The 14,552-nt window shown below is 41.1% G+C and overlaps 2 protein-coding genes across 2 annotated transcripts; both read right to left on the bottom strand.

The window, feature by feature from the left end:
* Positions 1-153: 153 nt before the first annotated feature.
* On the bottom strand, positions 154-2,152 carry QC764_200030 (uncharacterized protein; the record flags this gene model as incomplete). Its single annotated transcript, XM_062943701.1, has 4 exons — positions 955-2,152; positions 814-881; positions 293-750; positions 154-229 (listed from the first exon to the last, which is right to left on the bottom strand). Exons 1-4 carry the CDS (start codon positions 1,589-1,591, stop codon positions 154-156), a joined length of 1,239 nt encoding a protein of 412 aa, XP_062802434.1. The 5' UTR covers positions 1,592-2,152.
* Positions 2,153-2,497: 345 nt separating this feature from the next.
* Positions 2,498-3,039, bottom strand: QC764_200010 (uncharacterized protein; the record flags this gene model as incomplete). The annotated part of the gene is given in 2 exon segments (XM_062943700.1): positions 2,498-2,968; positions 2,980-3,039. The coding sequence occupies 2 exon segments, from the start codon at positions 3,037-3,039 to the stop codon at positions 2,498-2,500; spliced, it is 531 nt and encodes a 176-aa protein (XP_062802433.1).
* Between the last annotated feature and the right edge of the window lie 11,513 nt (positions 3,040-14,552).

Genomic DNA, 14,552 nt, shown 5'->3' with positions numbered 1-14,552 from the left:
GATGAGAGCGGGGTGGCATGCTCGGGAAGAGTTGCGGTAAGGCGGTGCGGGGTCTTATTCCGAGATGTTTCTCAACTTGGTATGGTGACGTAATAAAGGTGGACAACACCCACTGCAGTCCAAGTCCTTCCCTGTGCCGCTCGCTGAAACGCTTCACAATCCAGCAGTTACCGTCTTATGTATCAACTCCTGGCACTCGGCAGGATCCTCAAACACATGCCATAGCTCTCTGTTTTTCAATTAGAAGTTGCTCTCAGAATGCTTGTCCAAGATCAGCAGGCAATAGTCTTACCTGGGAAGGTCCTCAAAGGCTTTTTCAAACCTCTGTGGCTCATTCTTCTCGTGAATCCCGACAGCCGCAATATCTTCAACCTTGCGAATAAGGATCAGTTTTATCCAACCTGGAAACATCCTACATGCGTCTCCATAGGCCTCTGGGTCGCTTTGCGTCGAGTCTCCGATGAGAATCATCTTCCTTCGTGGGAGCCACCGATGGATTTTTTCAATTCGATCAACCTTGTATTTCTCAGTACCAAGGGTAAGATTGGACAGCAGCCCCGAGATAGTCATAAGATTGGAATCCCTCAGGATAAGTTGTCCGTGCGGAAAGTAATCATCCCTGAACTTTCGAAGGAAGGGATACAGGTTGTAGGGAGAAGCGGAAAGGTAGAACCACGGTGCTGAGCTTGTCACCATGGTCTGGATGTAGGCATAAAGCTCGGGCATGCCTTGAATTGGTGTGGGTTGGGACTAGGCAATGGTGAGTCTTTCCTAACTCTACCTCTTGGCGCTCTTATCCGTTGATTAACTTACAACAAATGTCGAGCGTAGAATGCCCACTGGGCTGCTCGTCTGGGTGACCTTGATGGTGTCATCGACATCTGCCACATCATGTTTTGAGTCAGCTTCTCCCATGCTCCTGCAATTCCGAGTAGGCAATTGAAAATCACATACCTGAGATGACGGCCCATCCCTCAGGTTCCGCGTAAACAGTCTTCATTTCAAGCATTCCGGTGACACCCTGAGGGACGACAGCCTTGGACACGGTGACAGCCCCCTCTTGGCCATCTGTGACCTTCCTAACGTCGCTGCTGATGCCATTCCTCCCGCCTGGCCCTAGACGAATATCGGTAGCGTTGTCGAACTTGAGGTTTACTTGTCTCCCGGGCAAAACCTCCATGACGAAGGGGGCAATACGTTTCTCGATGGTGGCTTCCTCTTTGTCTCCTTTGGACAAGCCAACCCTGGACGCGATGTCGCCCACGAGATCGACCAACTTGGGCGAGGCCTGGTGGTCAAAAGCGGCGGCGACAAACTCGGCATGCCAGTTCCCGTTCTGGGCTCGAAAGGCAACATTGTCCAGCAGCCACACAATATCGTCCTTGCCTATCTGGGCAGGGAACGGGTTTCGAGAGCCAAGGTAAGAGAGGATTTTGGTGAGATTGCGCTGGTGGGTTTGGGACGCCGAAACGCCAAATGGGGCCAGCGACGACTCGACATCATCAAAACCACATTCGCTCCGCGTCCGCTTCTCAAAGCCAATAGACTGGGCCCGTGGAGTGCCAGCGGGAGTTCGCCGTGGGTGTGACATGAGGACAGAACGATGGATGATATGGGAGAGATGCTGGTGCTATTCAAAACAAGATGAGGGCGAGGAGAGAGCAGGCAGACAAAGTTGGAAGGGGCGACACACACACACACACACGGGGAAAGAAGGGAAAGATACCTACCTATATATCCCACCCAACCCAAGTGAGTGTCCAAGTAAGTGCCTACCTGTCGATGATGCATGGTGCCAAGCAGGACAGGGCGGCATTGGTTGAGCTTTACTTGGCCTGGCCGCTTGGCAGTCGTTGCTGGCTGTCTCCTGGCTGTTCCCTGGCGATGTGCCTTGTCGTGTGCGGCAGCTGACTGCGCCAGCGACACACGATGTCACCAGCCGTGGCCAAGTTGCAGCCCATACGACGTAATCGGGCAGCAGAAGGGGAAATCATGATTGTGCCAGCTGATTGGCTCACATGCAACCAGGGCCCGCCTGGCTCCTGTCATCCGGATTTGTGCCGCCATCCTGTGATGATTGTGTTACCGTGTCATCTGCGCAGGTTCCCGTAATGGTGGTCTCTTCTGACAATCTGACGGAGACATGGAGGTAGGTCAAAATAGAGTTGCCGGCTCGGTGGGACGGCGCGTGCTCTCCGTCAGCTAGACTGCATATAACACAGTGCCGAGAAAGAATAACAGCACCACAGCAAGCAAAAAGAATGCCAAGATCAACAATCTTTTGGTTGCGTCAAAACAACATACAACACCGTGGGTTCCACCGTGGTCACCCACCTGAGTACTAGTTCAGCTCTCAGCTACTTATCCAGGGGAGAGCGGACAGGATCCCGAGTTTTCAGCTGGATATGGTCGTATGTATTGATAGTTTCTGGAGCAAGTATCTAAATAACTCGAGCTCTGATCTATCTATGCTTCATACTGTCAGTCAAAAACATGGTTATTCAACTTTCACGCCGATAAGCTGCGCAACCCTGTTTGAGGTCCTCGACAACTCCATCAAACCTAGCGAGCGCCACCAGCGGCGTGGCTTCCATCCTTCCTTGGTTGGCAATCTCTCGGCAAACAAAGCACGCACATATTCCCACGGAACTTTGATGTCGTCTCCAAAAACACAGAGCACAAGCGCAATCTCAGCACAGCTAATGCGATGCTGCAACGGTCCGTACAAGAGCCCTGGGTTGTCTTGCTTCTGCGCATCCATCCGACGCTTACGCAGAAAGGCGAAGTCCTCCGCTGTCATTGTTTTCCCGCCATCTGGGGAGGATGCCAGTAGCCCCTCAACCAAATCCGGCTGTGCCTTCAGATGATCGCCTTGGGCAACGTCGCGACGTGTAAGGGATATGTCGTGCTCTGCAACCCCAGGGAGCCCAATCTGATCCAAATCGAGCACCGGTTCGCCGCTGTCGTCCTGCTGACGTCCTGCTGTCCGGGCCTGCGCATGCCGAAAAAGGAGAAGAAGATTGCCCACGGAATCCGCATGAGATACCACAGCTTGCTCCATGAAGAGGCCGGTCTCTGCTGCTGACTTGCCGCTGCCGTCTGATGCTCGAGAATCACGGGGTTGCTGAGTACTAGGCGAAGTGTCGGGGACAGGCCGACCTTCTTCAGGGCTGCCGAAAGCTCTGCTTGGTGAAAGCTCCTGCCATCGCGGGGAAGATACCCGTGGTTTGCAAGGGCATTTAACAATGGGCAAGGGCTGCGAATGTTGGTTGGCTTTGGTCGTGTGTATTATCCCACTGCAACATCGTTTAACTCGGCAGCTGTTGACATGGACATGATGGCAGGCCAGGGGACTGTGTGTAACAGAATCGACAGCAAAGGTCTGAGGAAGATAAGATGAGCTTGACTGGGAATACCAGGGTGCGTGGAGTGAGGGATGAAAGGGCAGGCCTGGGGCTGTCACTTGAACATGCAAAGGTTAATAACTTGTCTAGATCTCTGGATAGGGGCTATTGGTACAATAATCAAGGTAAATACGGTGGTGGAAAGTAGCTCTGATGGACAGCAGGGTGACTGCCTGTGGTCAGCCGGAAGAAATGAAGCCACCCATCTGACATACATAGATACGTAGGCACCTAGACAACTACAATACCTAGGTACCTCCCTGATCCTCATGGCTTGGCAGGGCGCAGGAGAGAATGGCAAATCAAGCGCCAGGAGCAATGTCCACCTTGGGAAGTACTCGTGGGAACAATATCAAATCATTTGCCAAAATCGACCGAGTCTGAAACCAACAGCGAGACACTCATGCACAATCAGAAAGGCCCAGCCTCCTATAGTAATATTCCCCTAGCACATGCATACAGTTTGTTCAACGGTGGGAGCGCCGGGTTGCGTTCCAGTCAGCCTGATGCCCATCCCTTATCGCCATGTGTCTTCCGAACCCAACAAGTGCTTCATATGTAGCATGGCTTGATGCAAGTTGCAGCACAGCTAGTCAAAGCAAGCCATATTTTGCCTAGTCACCGCACCCACCCGGTTCTAGGCTCAGCTGAAACTGACTGGGCTAATCTGGACTCGAGTTGAGCGCTCTCAGTTACCGCCCCCGCGACATTCATGATTCAGCTTGCCCGGTGAAAGTATTGGCTAGGCACTCGAGCAAATCGATAGGCAACCCTCAGCTCGGATCACACTTCCCAACCTGGAAATCAGATATATGATGTTGGGACATGAAGTCAATAGTTGCAGCCCACATCCGTATCCATGGGGCGCGAAGCTGAAAACATCTTGGATCTTGAAACGGGAAAGTATTGCTCTTGGGCCTGGAAGGGCCGGTAGCTGTAGACAACATGACTGCTCCAGTCAAAAAGAAAACCTGGACTCGCTGCTAAATATGCACGCTTCCTTACCTACCTACCCCACTTGTGGTTTTATTTCTTCCAAGGCGTCGTTTGTCTTCTTCGGTGATTCACAGATTATTAGCTAGGGATTGCTTCGCTGTTTGCTTGCCCATCTCACAAGCATTTGGTCGTCCCCCAGGTACAACTGGGGCTACTGTCACTTTTCGGCCATGTCGTCCCACTCGGAAAGACCTCTTTTCTCTACCAACGGTCATACTGATGGAAATGGCAAAGCCTACGGCCAGAGAAACAGTCGTGTCAACCAAGGTGCGGCAAAGAAAACCAGCCGAATTCAACAAGAGCTAGAGCATCTGGACAAACAGCTGGCAAGCCTGAGCACAACGGAATTGCCAAATGGGTTTCATGGGGATACATTTATCGGTGTGAGTCTTCTGTTGAACATGCCTGTAGCATGGCGTATCATGAAGTAGGCGTTAACCCCTATATAGAACAAAGCAGACTCAAAAGCTCGGGGCCTTTGGCGATCTACATAGAATTCTCACTTGAAAAACATTCCCGGAATCAAGAATGTCGTGGCCATGTTTCTAAAGCATGGGACCTTGGATATCAAAGCAGGAGCCCAGTTAATAGGCTTCATGTCGAACGACAGTGAGGCCAGGGCCAAGTTTATTGAGAGCCAAGTCAAGACCAAGTACGACCGCATGCTCCATCCCCCCTTGACCTACCTAGGCGATGCTTTTAAGTACCGTGCTGCCGATAGCAAGCTCAACAGCGCCCTGGACCCCCATCTCGGACAGGCAGGAGCCCCTTACGCCAAGACCGTGCCGTCCAAGACTCACCCACTCGGTGCTCTTCCCGATCCCGGTGACATTTGGACCGACTTATGGCCAGAGGCAAGGAAGCACGGAACAGCTCTTCTGGACTTTCCAGCATGCTGATCTATCACGCCACCATTATCATACACGACATTTTTCGAACCAATGATGGCGACAAGAACATCTCGGACACATCTTCGTACCTCGATCTTTCCCCCCTTTAGGGCTTCAACGAGGAGATGCAGCGTCAGGTGCGAGACGACAAGTACAGGCTTGGTCTACTCAAGCCTGATACATTCGCTGAGTATCGCCTGGTATGCAAAGGCTTACGACGAGTTTGTGGCCAACGGCAAAAGGACGGATGCAAGTCCGAGGTTTGCCAAAGCCGTCAAGGCTTTGGAGACATACGTCTATGAGCACGCCCCCTGCCAGAAGATAGTTGAAGAGTTTTGTGACGCGTATGACGCTGCATGGAAGAAGCTCGACGACGACCTTTTCAACACCGCGCGGTTGATCACATGTGGCCTGTACATCCCGGTGTCGATCCATGACTACCTTCGGGCTCTGATGGGCTTCCACGCCCATGTCACAAACTTCACACTCGATCCGTGCGTCCACGAGACTGCTGCAAAAACGACGACACGCGGGCTGGGAAATCAAGTAACAGTTGAATTCAACTTGCTTTATCGCTTCCATTGCGCCATTTCTGCCAGGGATGAACGATATGCTGAAGACTCCATGCGCGATATGTTCTTCATCAAAGACAACAAGTGGGACCCCGAAGAATATGACTCTTCCTGAGTTTGTCAACTTGATGCAGAAGTCGAAGGAGGCTCGTGGGAAGGCTCAAGAGCCTGAGCTTCTAGTTTGGGAGAGGGAGTTTGGCTTGAGGGAGGACAATGAACGCAACCTAGCAGGGAAGAAGGTCTTCAAGCGCAACAGCTTAACCGGGTTATTTGATGATCAAGAGATGGTTGACGAGCTGCTGGACTCGATGGATGACCCAATTGATAAGTTTGCTGTCCATGTTGGAAACCAGACAGCTATGCTAACGATCCCGGTTTTCTTTCAGCCAACTTTTGACCCAACAATGTGCCACGATGCCTCAGGGCCGTCGAGATAATGGGTATTCATCAGGCGCGCAAATGGGGTGTGGGCACTTTGAATGATTTCCGTGAATTCTTCGGGCTCAAGCGTCACGACACTTTTGAGAGCATTTGCAAGAGCCCTGTTGTTCAGAAGGCGCTGTGCGACTTGTATGAGCACCCTGACAAAGTCGAGCTTTATCCTGGTGTCTTTTGCGAGTCTGATAGTGCGATGAATGGGGATCCGGGACCGAGCGACGCTGACTCGGCGTTGTGGGCTGCCACATTCTCCGACGCAATCACGCTAGTCAGATCCGATCGGTTCTACACGGTGGATTGGAACACAGACTCTCTTACTTCATGGGGAATGAAAGAAGTTACGCCGGACAACAACGTTCTCAAAAGCTCTCTTTTCCATCAGCTTCTCCAGCGCGCTTTTCCCGAGTGGTTCCAGCTGATTCGATCCGGTTTTTCCATCCATTTTACACCTCGGAGAAGAATGCCCAACTCGCACAAGAACAAGGATATGGTAAACAGTTCCGCATGAACCTCCAGACAGCCGAGGCGGGCGAGAGGAACTGGCTTGGCATTCCTAAGCAGATCAAGTACACCTTCGATACCAAACCATCGGAGCCCCGAAAGCCCTCCAAACTAGTATATCTGAAGGATGCACTGCAAATCAGATCGCTCTTCCAAGATCAGTCCAATGTCATCGTTCATCCTGTGCGGTTGGACACTCTGGATCCTCCACCTGAGATGGTGGCGGTGTTATGCCCACGCCAGCCGTCTGTGAAGGCCTCGACGGAGGGGCATTTTAAACAGAGCCCAGATGATTCTGCAGCTCTCGCTGAGTACTTCACCAACCTCATGAGGGGGATCATCAGGCGTGAGTCTGCTGCTATGGACCCCTTAGGCGGCAGGAAAATCTATTCTTTGGATGTTACGCGAGATTATGCAATTCCAGCCGTAGCCAGATACGTCGCCGATTTCCTGGGGTTGGGCCACATGGTCAGACGCGAAGCCAACCCCTTGGCAAAATATTCCGAGAACGATATCTACCAACACATTACAAACTGCCAAGTATACCTCTTGTACAATGCAGACGAGACAAGATGCTGAAGCGGCGTTTAGCTTTCAAAAGGTCCATGAGATTTCTGTACAGGCTGGTGTTGGAAGAAGGCATCATAGTGGAAGCGAACAAGAGCATGATCACAAGGAAGATTTCTTCTTACAGACGATGGCTCTTTGGAAGTCACAGGGACCATACCACCAAATGACAACACTGGGGCTAAATGTTGCAACACACATACTGACAAATGAGCTTGAGCTGGGCAAAGCCGCTGCCATATTTCTGCTCGTGGGTCTTGAAAGCGCTTACACCTCCGTGTTGGCGTTTACTTCTGTTCTCAGCATGTTACTCGATGATCTATACGATCTGAGAGCAGAGCTTGAGCGGAGGGAAGTAGAGCCTGCCGGCCAAACCACTTGCGACTGGCCCAAGATCCAGGAGCTTGCAGTATTCAATGGCAGTGATAACGATGACGAGGCACTCAGGACTCTGGTTCAACGCCCAGCGATCCAGCGTAAAGCTACCAGCCGTTCGCGTCGCCACTGGGAATATCCAAGTCAAGTTAGGGGATCGCGAGGGGACTGTTCTCAGCCTTCAGCCGGATGACACTGTTATTTGCGACATTGTGAGTTACCGACAAAACTGAAATGATAACAGCTACCTGGAAGTTTTTGACCGACATGTTGTATTCTAACACCACGCAAACAAAGTCAAAACAAATGACGTTCATACAGCCACGAGCAATAAGACAGCATCTTGCTGGGACGCCGAGCCCCCAACCTACCAATCCAACTTTTCGCATCAATTTGCCATCTACCAGCCCAAACATGTGGCAGTTCTAGGCTTGGTTACCATGATCAAGGTGTTGGCACAACTCAAAAACCTACGCCGTGGACATGACACGCAAGGCAAGCTCAAGAGGATCAAGCTCGACTCTTCGTACGAGGGATTCTCCAATTTTATGGCCCCGTAGCGCGTAAAAAGTATCAAGGCTGCTGTGGAGCAGAAAACCGTCGAGATTGAGACACTGCTCCAGGAGCTGTCACATGCCCACCCCGAAGAGAGATTGGAAAAAGAGAAGTCGCTGGTGAAAGAAAGGTCAAGGCTCAAAGGAGTATATGACAGTGACCGAATCTTGAAGCCTGCCACAGACACGTACCTGACTCTGGAGTGGGATGAGATGGTGCCATTCCCTACCACGTGGAAGTTGAGGTTTGAGGGGTTTGGAACATCTGATTATGGTGAAAGGCTGGAGCATCTGGCTTCTGGTGTCATCTTCGACGATTTTCCGCCGTTCTGTGAATCGTTTGGTGGTCCGCGTCATACTGGGGTAGCTTCAGCAATTATATTGCTATGCGCCCATGGCCAGAGCGAGAAGGTTTGTGCAACTGCGCAAACAAGAACGCGAAGGAAGACCGGGGAGAGAACGTAAATGGGAGGTATAATGAAAGAGGAGAACAGGAAGTGGGAGACCAGAGGAATGGGATTGAGGACAATACTAGTGGGGTTGCTGGTCGTATAGATTACGCACGAGTAGTAAGCTCAGGATGTGGAATATCCGGGTAGAATGAAGTTAGTCTAATAGAGGCGGTGTATAGAATTAATACAAAGACGACACTTGCGGACCCCGTAGTGTAGGAGAAGTAGTTACCTCTAGAGTATTAGGTAGAGGGCTTACATCTTGGGTATAGATTATAAGCTTATAGAGTCTTATCAAAGTTGCTTATATCTAAAGTTAGGGTTCCACCAGTCTAAGTAAAGTAGTATACTCCGAGCCAGGCAAAGTTTATACTATAGCTTTAGTTATCTTTTTCCTACAGCTAACACTTTTCTCCTTCACTCACAATTTTTTTTGTTAACTTTTACTTATAGATACTTAGATCTCTGTAAGTAGGGAGCTTCTTTATAGAAGCTAAAGTCAAAGAGTATTAGGTTATACAATATTTATATACCAATTTCTTTTGAATAATTAAGTAACTATACTTCTTTCCTGTTACTTATAAGGACCTAGCTAGTTAGGCCTATATAAACAGTAAAATCTTTTATAAGGATTAAAGTAAAGAAATTCAAGGTTATAAAATGTCTGTGTACCAGTTTTTGATTTAAATATTTTTATTACTTTTAATAATTAACTAATTAGACGTTATTTGTCACAGTTAACTCAACGGCAGGTCGCGCAGTATGTGGGGCGCAGGACGTCCCCAGCCAATCATTAGGAAAGCAGGAGACAGCCAATTGGGGTCGGCCAGGAGTGCTATGGCGCCAAGACCCACGAGCACTCTGCAGGATGCAATGTGCTAGGAGTAATCGGGGCTATAACAGTATAAACACTTCATGGTCCTAAGGTCTATATATATAGAGGAACTGGCTAGTGTAAATAGATAGTTCCGCAGTATGCAATTCAAGCTTATATTCACGGTATCTAATGTTTACATCAAGATATCTTATTGTGTACTATTTAGTTGCACCGAACTAATTGTTAGAAGTTACTTTTAACCCGTATCCCTTTTAGAGGTTCTGTACAGGGGTTCGTCACATTATTCTATTAACCAAATATCATCTTAATCTTGTAGCTGTTCTTTTTATTTTATTTAATTAAAAATCTTAAGAATCTTAAAGTGTATAATAGTTTTGATAGACTTTTTAGTAGTTTTAAGCCTTTATAACCCTTTTTTTTTAAAAAAAAAATAATTTCCCACTTATTATTTAATTATGAAACTAAAATGTTAAATCTATTGTAATTTTAATGTAATATGATGTTTGACAATGAAACTTTCAAAACAGATATAATAATTAAAAAGGGCGTTTAATATTTAATAAAAAATATTTCTTAGTATCATGATGATTATGTTTTATACTAATTAATATTTTTCTAAAGTGAAATGCGAACTCTTTTTATCTAGTTTTTCTTTAAAGTTTAGAACACTATCATTGAAAGTAATCAAGTTGTTGAATTATTAAATTAAGCACAGGTTATTACGTTCTAATATATATTTAGTTTACCATTGGAAATTAAATTAATAAGAAAATATACTATTTACTTGTATATAAAATATTAACAAAGATCATTTAATTTTGGAGTAATCATATGCTTTCTTTGTAACTAAATAATACTTACTTTTTCAAAAGAATAATCGTAATTGTAAAATTTACAGTTTTCCTTGGTTGATTAAATTTAATTTTCTAATGTAATTGATGTAAATCAAAGTTTTATTTAAACACAAATACATGTTCTATTTATTATATTGTATCTCAAAAGCTTAGTATATAAACATAGCACATCGTTAATTTTAGAAAAGAGAAAGATCCTTTATACTATATTATTAAAAGTAGATCCGTAATCAATTTTAAGTTTTATGAAAATTATTTTATATAAAAAATATAATAAAAGTCGATTATCGCTACTAATAATAATAATGATAATGAATGTTATTTCAATTTGTACTATTCTACTCAGAAATGAAAATATTATTAAAAATAAGAGAAGCCTTTGGTTGAATATTTATAATCTGTATATACTTATTAATTCAATTAATGGTTAAAACTGGAATGATTATACCATTATTATAATTTTTAATAAAAAATTGAATACCTTGAATATTGTATCTATTCCCAAGTAATTTTGGTTGATTATTTAATAGAATGCTCAATATAAAACTAAATAGGGGATAAAAATAATAAATGATTCAAGGAAATATTTAAGTATAGTGTAAAGAAAAGAAATAATAACTGTATCTTTTATGATAATGATAAAATTAATATTTATGATTAACAATTCAAAGAAACGTTAATAACAATATTACAAAGTTTGGAAAACATGTATAGATTCTTATTTTTGTTTTATAAATAACAAATGAATGAAATATACTACTAACTCAATCATAGAAAATGGAGGTTAATTCTATATATTTCCTCATAAATACTATCCAAAACCGTATTATTTCCTATAGGAGTGAACTTTGATATATTAAATATCATACTGAATAAAAACTATATTCGTTCTATTAAACCAAAAAAATTAAAAAATCTGAATAACTTGAAATAGAATCCATTAACTACTGATAAACTAACTATTTCTAATGATTAAATGAATTTTTAGAACCAAATTTTTAAGACTTTTACTTTGAAGAAAGTTTAAACTAATAATTTGCGTATATCTTAGCTTTAACCTCATAATTAAATCAAACAATACAAATAGAAAGGAATTTATAAAGATTTTAAATATCATACAAAACTAATTAATAGTAACATGAAGTGAAATATAAATTTGCAATTTTTTACGAAAAAAAAAAAGATATAAGACTATAATACTATAATGTCAATAAAAGGAATCATAGTCAAATATTGAAATTAATAAATACATTGGAAAAATAAGTATATTAAAATTTTATAACTTTGGATTTTCTTACTTTAACCTCCATAAGGTAGACTCCTACACGTAGAGACCTAGCTAGTTAGGTCCCTATAAATAATGTATAGTTATAATAAATAATTTAAAAGGAGAAAAACAAAGTGCCAGGGCGTAATGTAATATAAAACACGGCAATAATAACCTCGTCCAGTATTAAAACGACCAATAAAATATAAATAATAGAGGGCTAAAATGGCCCCGAATAGCAGTTTTGTTATTTTTAAGGACAACTACATAGAGAATAACCATTTATCCGTCATATAACAAACCAACTAATATAATAGGCTATGAGATTAGTGTTAAAAAGATAGATATAACACCGATAAAATATTGCTTCCTATGAAGAAAAAAGGATAATTAAATTTCAATTAAAGAATTAAAAGATGAATAAATTCTTTAGTCACAGTTTACAGAATCGATTTAATAAAACCAAATTCATTTACTTGTATTTCTCTTTGATTATATAGTAACTCATCTGATAAACAATAATAAGTTTATATAAAAACTTTTATAGAAAAAAAAGAATAATAGTATAAGTTATACATAGAGCTTTATGAAAAATGTAATTTGTACACGGCTATAAGTAAGATACTATATCAGAGTTATTGACAAGTGGAGATTAAAGCTAAGGAGGAAAGAGTATGGATAGGGCTATAGCTAATAACAAAAGTAAGAAGGGGTATAGGATAGGTAGAGTATAAGTAAGATAGGGTAAAGATATTTTGGAGAGTACGTAAATTACGCATAAACCTTCCTTGATATATATATACTTTAATTATAAAAATATAATATTAACTGAGACTTAATAAACCTTAGCTTTGTAACATTATAAAATGGTAGTAATTCAAAATAGGAATAATCATTATATATTAGATTTCCATTATTCTAATAATGAAGATTATATAACTATGATATTTCAATTTATAGTGGTACAATTATATAAATTATAAATAATCTTTTTCACAATTTTTTCTATTTCATAATATTCTCTTCGAAGAAGATTTTAATTAATTTTGAAACTTTTTTAGTAATCATTTTTTTAAAAAATATATCGATAGGAAATATAATAATTGTTAGTAATAATAAAAGCTTAAATTTTAGAAACCAAAGCGCCGGAGTTTGATATAAAAGATAGGAATAATAGCCTTATCTACTATTAAAGCGTTAAAGTTACTACTAATATAAAAAGAACTAAAATAGCCGCAAATCATAACGTTATAAACTCTGCATAAAACCATACAAAACTAATTTTCTATTATATAAAAACCAAACTAATAAAACAAATTTTTCAATTCATTTTATGTAGAATTTTTCTTTATTAAATATAAAAATAAACTTATTATTTATGTCAAAATCAAATTCCGATATATTCAATATTATTTAATATTATACAAATACAAAAGCTTGTGGAATTTTGTAAAATCGTTAGCTTAACTATTAAGAAATTAAAAATTAATAATTACTTAAGAAATATTAATAGTCCAAATACATTCAAGAGGTTTTTTTTCAATTAAAATTAGATTAGGAAAGTATTTAAAAAGAAATATAATGTAAAGAGTTAATAAAAATCTTAAAAATTTTGAAAAAAATATATGAATGCTAGTATATGAATCTAGATTTTGAATCTTAATTAAGGTAGAGAAAAATGGTACAATACCGGTATAATATGGGAAAAAGTACGGTGAATAACTTATCAAAGGTAACGAAAATACTTAAGGAAGTTAGTATAAAATATTTTATAATTTTTTATTTATTTGAAACCTCTATAAAAAAACATTTTATTTAGAATAGGTTACATAGTTAATTCTCATAACTAAAGAATATTTCTAGAATCACTAATAATCAAATGATAAATTTCTCTTTTTAAATAGTAATCATAGTATTCTATAATATAATGTTCATATATTCAATTAGTTTTTCATTCTATAATGCTTTTAATTAATTTAGTACTAATCAAATTAATGACTTCAGCTTTTAAAGGTAATTTCTTATTAATATAAGTAATTCAAGTTAGTAATTAAATACTTGTATAATTTCCAAAATAATTGTACAGTTTAAATAGTAGTATATATTATTTTATGCAAAAACTTGAGAATTTCTATTATTATTTTGCTTTTCTTAACCACAAGTATAATTTCATTTTAATTAACTACCTAGATTAGATTTCAAAATTTATTATGAATATATTTCCCATTAAATATATTATAGGTTTTTTTTACTGAAAAAAAAAGTATTCTATATGGATTTTTAAAGGTAAATATAACGAACTCCTATCCAGAACCCCTATCCAGAACCCCTCAAAGGGGTACTAATCAAAGTTACTTTTCAATAATCCTATTTTAGTATAGCTAAACAGTCTAAAATAATGGCTTGTCTTAATTATAATAATTATAATACTCACAGTTCTAATTTATATTATATAGTACGGAACTATTTATTTATACTAGCTAGTTCCTCCGTATATATAGACCTAAGGACCGTGGATTGTAAGCCCCGCTACGGTCTCCAGTCCCGATTTTATTGGTCTGCCCTACTATTGGACGATAAGCCCCGTATAATCGCCCGGTCTAGCGGCCATTACTTACATATATCTCTACCGTTTCCTGAAACCGTAATATAATACTTCCTTTTTAGGCCAAAGTCCCTATAGCCTAATTTTTATGTATTATTAATAATGTGATAAATCTTTTTTTTTACCGTACTTTATTATATTTAACTGTACATAGAAACGGTATTGTAAAACTAAATAGTTTTTTTTTTTTTTCGCTTTACGAATCCTCCGCAATAGTTCTAATATAATACTTTACTGCA

This window comes from Podospora pseudoanserina, chromosome 2, assembly GCF_035222485.1.
Source record: "Podospora pseudoanserina strain CBS 124.78 chromosome 2, whole genome shotgun sequence".
Classification (NCBI taxonomy): Eukaryota; Fungi; Ascomycota; class Sordariomycetes; order Sordariales; family Podosporaceae; genus Podospora; species Podospora pseudoanserina.
The sequence above is the reverse complement of the archived record's forward strand: the minus strand, read 5'-3'. Positions and strand labels throughout refer to the sequence as shown.